A 5065-nucleotide genomic window follows, 5' to 3' on the forward strand; every position below is an offset into this window, starting at 1 on the left:
TTAACATGTTAAAATCCCAGCATATTCAACTGAAAACTATTCAGTTTGGATTTTATGTTGTTTTTTAAAAGAAAAAGGTGGATTTTTTTATTCTGAAAGACCTGCTGAACAGAAGAAAGACAGATGCAAGAGAAGAGAAAGGATAAAATGACTGTTAAAGCTAATAAAGAAACGTCCTCAAACAATATTGGAGACCAAAAACAGAGCAAAGAGAAGCTAAATCCTGGACTTAGACCCACGAATCAAACAAAAAGAGTGCTCAAAATGAGATTTCTGGAATTTTCCGAAGAAATATAGACACCAAGCATCCTGTTTATAAAGCTTTAGCCAAAGTTCAGTGATCTGATTGGATTTCATTCACTCTTTCTCGTCCCTTGGGTTTCCACATGACTCTCCTCTGAAATAGTTCCCATTACAGGAATAAAAGACTGATTGTGACGCACTCTTAAGCCCAAAACGATCCTTCTCATTACAAACTGGTCAACATGGTTTAAATTAGTTCATTTTTAACTTATAGTTTCCTAAAAATAAAAAGATTTATGGGTAGAAATGTTTTTGAAAATGACTGAAGGTGAAACGTTGAATGCGCGCGTCCTACCGCAGGAGAGACGGGGAGGGGAGGGGGCTCAGAGAGTATAAAAGCGGAGTCAGACTTCGGCTGCGTGAAGTTGAGGGAGACAGTCGGTGCGGATGAGTTTTCTGCTTCAGTCCGACCGGATGCTGAGGTCTGGAAACGGGTTTCTGCACCAGAGAAAATGATCGGTGGATGATGGAGAAGCCGCCCCGTCAGCTTTTTTATTCTGACTTTTATTCCGGTTTTTATTGGATGTTTAAGTTGAAAAAATGCAGCGGGCGCGTTGGGTAAGATGAGGAAGAGGAGGCAGAAGTGTGTCTGTGCGTGAGTGTTGGATAACTGCGGACATGGAACCGTTTTGCGGACGAGGAGAAACGCGAGCGGCGGATGAACGTTTGAGTGATTTCCAATCAGCCTCCAATGAGTGGGGGGTCTGACGGAGGCAGGTGGAGGGATGGAGAGCGTCAGTCAGCTCAAACCAACGCCTGCCATCTACGGAGAGCTGTTGAACATCTCCGCCAATGACACCCGAGCCAACTTCACCTCTACACCAGCGGAGAAGGACGCTAACCTGGCTTTCCAGGCGGGTCTCGCCGTGACTTTATCCCTCATAACTTTCGCCACGACGCTCTCCAACGCGTTCGTCATCGCCACCATTTACCAATCCAGGAAGCTCCACACGCCGGCAAACTTTCTGATCGCCTCTCTGGCGGTCACGGACCTGCTGGTGTCCATCTTGGTGATGCCCATCAGCGCGCTCTACACGGTGAGCCAAACGTGGACTCTGGGGCAGGTGGTGTGCGACATCTGGCTCTCCTCGGATATAACGTGCTGCACCGCCTCCATCCTCCACCTGTGCGTAATTGCGCTGGACCGCTACTGGGCCATCACGGACGCGGTGGAGTACTCCAAGAAGCGCACGCCCGGGCGCGCAGCCGGGATGATCGCCACCGCCTGGGTGATCGCCATCTCCATCTCCCTGCCGCCTTTCTTCTGGCGCCAAGTGAAGGCAGAGGAGGTGACGAGCTGCAACGTGAACACCGACCACATTTTCTACACCATCTACTCCACCTTCGGCGCCTTCTACATCCCCACGCTGCTGCTCATCGCCCTGTACGGGAGGATCTACGTGGAAGCGCGGAAGCGCATCCTGAAGCAGACGCATAACAAGACGGGGAAGAGACTCACCTCCGCGCACCTGATCACCAACTCCCCCGGCTCCGTGGCGTCCACCACCTCCCTGAACTACGGGACGAACGACGCCTCCTCCTGTGACACTACCTCGTCCGCGAATGTGAGTCAAGTCAAAGTCACTGTGTCCGACGCGCTGCTGGAGAAGAAGCGCATCTCCGCCGCCAGGGAGAGGAAGGCCACCAAAACTTTGGGAATAATCCTGGGAGCCTACATCGTGTGCTGGCTCCCGTTTTTCATCTACACTCTTCTAGTGCCTGTCTGTGAGTCTTGCTTCCACCCGGAGTTATTTGATATTTTCACCTGGCTCGGTTACCTCAACTCTTTAATCAACCCCATCATTTACACCATGTCAAACGAGGATTTCAAGCAGGCTTTCCACAAACTGATACGCTTCAGATGTTTCAGGGCGTGAGGGATGATTTCCAGCCATTATTGAATCACTCCCACTCACATTTCAGTCCGCAGGCTCTCCGGAGTCTGAGTATTTATGATAAAGTGGCTCCAGAATCAGCATTAACCCCCCTTTAGTCTGCTTGTAAGGAGAGGGGAAGTCTGGAGGAAGCCTTTCAACGCAGGGCCCCACCTGTACAGTAAGTGCTGCACTGGACTGCAGCCTCCAGACTCACTTTGCCATAAGAGTTCAACAGTCAGCGTCAGCCGGCTGGTAAGCACAAACAGCTTAGGACTAAGCTACCAAGAGCCCCACGGGCAAAAAATAAGACGCGCGTTTCACTTTCCTGACTCAATAAGGGGAAATACTGGTGCCTACAACGAGTTTAGTTTAGTTTTTCAGACGTGTGTGGGCCACAATGAGACGAGAGCATGGTTTCAGTTGGAGAAAAAGAACAAAATGTGGTTTATTCTCGTTTTCCTTTGCCGCCGTGGCTCCCAGGTCAGTGTAAATGTTCAGTCTGTGTGCGTCGGTGTGATTTTCAGTTCGCCAAAAGACTCTGTAAAATAGTGCCAAACATTTTAAAGGATGAAGGATGAAGCCACTGAATCTTTCCCCCACATCTCTTAAATGTTAATATTAGCTTTGATGTTCCATTTCATACAAATATAAAAACAATCCAAATCTAAAATCATCTCTTGACATTTGCGCCTTTCACACCTGAAGATTAATATTTTTTTAAATCCTGGGAAATGTCAGGTTTTCCTTCCAATGAACCATCACGTGTTAAATGTCAAACTGCGGCTGCTGATAAAGGATTTCTAGCATTTCTACACCTTTATGGATTGAATTCTACGATTAGAGCAAGATTACAGTTTTTTGAGGTTTATTTTTCTTACTTTTTCAGCTTAGACCCAGTAAACAAACCCGATTAAAAGGATTTACTGAACTGTTTCCTGACGAAAGATAGAATGAATGTTACATAAAAGTAAACAATCTTAAAATAATCCCATTTTAAGATTTGTTGGGCAGGCAGGATGATGTTTGGCTTTTGATTTGACCCGAGTCAGACCTTTAAAGGAGCAGTTCAACCTTTCTGTTTCTGTTCCATGAGAAGATTGATGCCACTCTCATACAGTTATTATCACATTCCTATAAATCTGATGGAAACGCAACAGCCAGTTTCCCTCCTCGACACAAACTCTGGGGTTTACATTACCCACAATGCATCTGATGGATCTATCAGAGCCTTGGCGGGACGAGGAGCAGCGACAGAGGTTTGGTAAGCTCACTTATTCCTTTTTAACTTTTCAAACTTGCGGTCTGGAGGATGTGACTGGACCTCCCGAGACATTAAAGCTCCTCTAATCTGTCAAATCCAACTTAAATGTGAAAGTAGCCCTTTAGAGGGCCAAAATATAAGTGTAGTTTTTACGTTTCAGACAAATGTGTTCCTGTTTCATGTGTCTATAATATATTAACATGTTAAAATCCCAGCATATTCAACTGAAAACTATTCAGTTTGGATTTTATGTTGTTTTTTAAAGAAGAAGGTGGATTTTTTTTATTCTGAAAGACCTGCTGAACAGAAGAAAAACAGATGCAAGAGAAGAGAAAAGATAAAATGACTGTTAAAGCTAATAAAGAAACGTCCTCAAACAATGATGGAGACCAAAAACAGAGCAAAGAGAAGCTAAATCCTGGACTTAGACCCACAAATCAAACAAAAAGAGACATTAAAGCTCCTCTCATCTGTCAAATCCAACTTAAATGTGAAAGTACCAAAATATAAGTGTAGTTTTTACGTTTCAGACAAATGTGTTCCTGTTTCATGTGTCTATAATATATTAACATGTTAAAATCCCAGCATATTCAACTGAAAACTATTCAGTTTGGATTTCATGTTGTTTTTTCAAAAGAAGAAAGCTACAGTTTTATTCCCAGCTTTATTACAACCATTTCTTTAGCTGCATCTATGAAAAACAGCAAAGAAAACACAGTTTGACAGACAGAAAATAGGATTTCTGCAGCAACAAGGTGATTCCCAAAGAGCTATTAGCTGAAAACTTGGCATATCTCAGCATGGTGTGCAGTGTGTCCTTAAAACATTTGAGGAAACTGGACAAGTGGAGGACAAAAGAAGAAGTGTCAGGCCTAAAAAACTATTTCAACAGTAACAACATTTTCTGAAGTATTATTGAAACAGTCTTTGGTAAAAATACAGTCTGTCAGTCTGTCTTTGGGGTGGAGACTTCGAGTTTAAGGCCTAGAAAGCAGCACGATGAAAGTATCTGAACAGAAAGTGACAGAACTGCAGCTTTATATCAGTTAAGGAACAGCAGTAACTCCTTAGAAGTTGGTGTACGTCATCTTCATTAGCTAAGCTGTTAGCGTTAGCTGCTGCTAAAGGAAGAAATAAACCATGAGGAGTTATTTCATTAGCTTAGCTGTTAGCGTTAGCTGCTGCTAAAGGAAGAAATAAACCATGAGGAGTTATTTCATTAGCTTAGCTGTTAGCGTTAGCTGCTGCTAAAGGAAGAAATAAATCAGCAAATAAACCATGAGGAGTTATTTCATTAGCTAAGCTGTTAGCGTTAGCTGCTGCTAAAGGAAGAAATAAATCAGCAAATAAACCATGAGGAGTTATTTCATTAGCTAAGCTGTTAGCGTTAGCTGCTGCTAAAGGAAGGAATAAATCAGTAAATAAACCACGAGGAGTTATTTCATTAGCTAAGCTGTTAGCGTTAGCTGCTGCTAAAGGAAGGAATAAATCAGTAAATAAACCATGAGGAGTTATTTCATTAGCTAAGCTGTTAGCGTTAGCTGCTGCTAAAGGAAGAAATAAACCATGAGGAGTTATTTCATTAGCTTAGCTGTTAGTGTTAGCTGCTGCTAAAGGAAGTAAT

At 43.7% G+C, this 5065-nt stretch overlaps 1 protein-coding gene across 1 annotated transcript; it reads left to right on the plus strand.

Moving 5' to 3' along the window:
• Positions 1-684: 684 nt before the first annotated feature.
• LOC140267479 (5-hydroxytryptamine receptor 1B-like) lies at positions 685-4324 on the plus strand. The gene has a single exon (XM_072362756.1). It carries the CDS (start codon positions 1029-1031, stop codon positions 2178-2180), a length of 1152 nt encoding a protein of 383 aa, XP_072218857.1. The 5' UTR covers positions 685-1028; the 3' UTR covers positions 2181-4324.
• Positions 4325-5065: the final 741 nt, after the last annotated feature.

This window comes from Leuresthes tenuis, unplaced genomic scaffold (genome assembly GCF_036924035.1).
Source record: "Leuresthes tenuis unplaced genomic scaffold, fLeuTen1.0.hap1 SCAF_13, whole genome shotgun sequence".
In the NCBI taxonomy this organism is placed as follows: domain Eukaryota; kingdom Metazoa; phylum Chordata; class Actinopteri; order Atheriniformes; family Atherinopsidae; genus Leuresthes; species Leuresthes tenuis.

Excerpts from the sequence above, each read along its gene's own strand:
- LOC140267479 (XM_072362756.1), top strand. The coding sequence starts at position 1,029 with ATGGAGAGCGTCAGTCAGCTCAAACCAACGCCTGCCATCTACGGAGAG.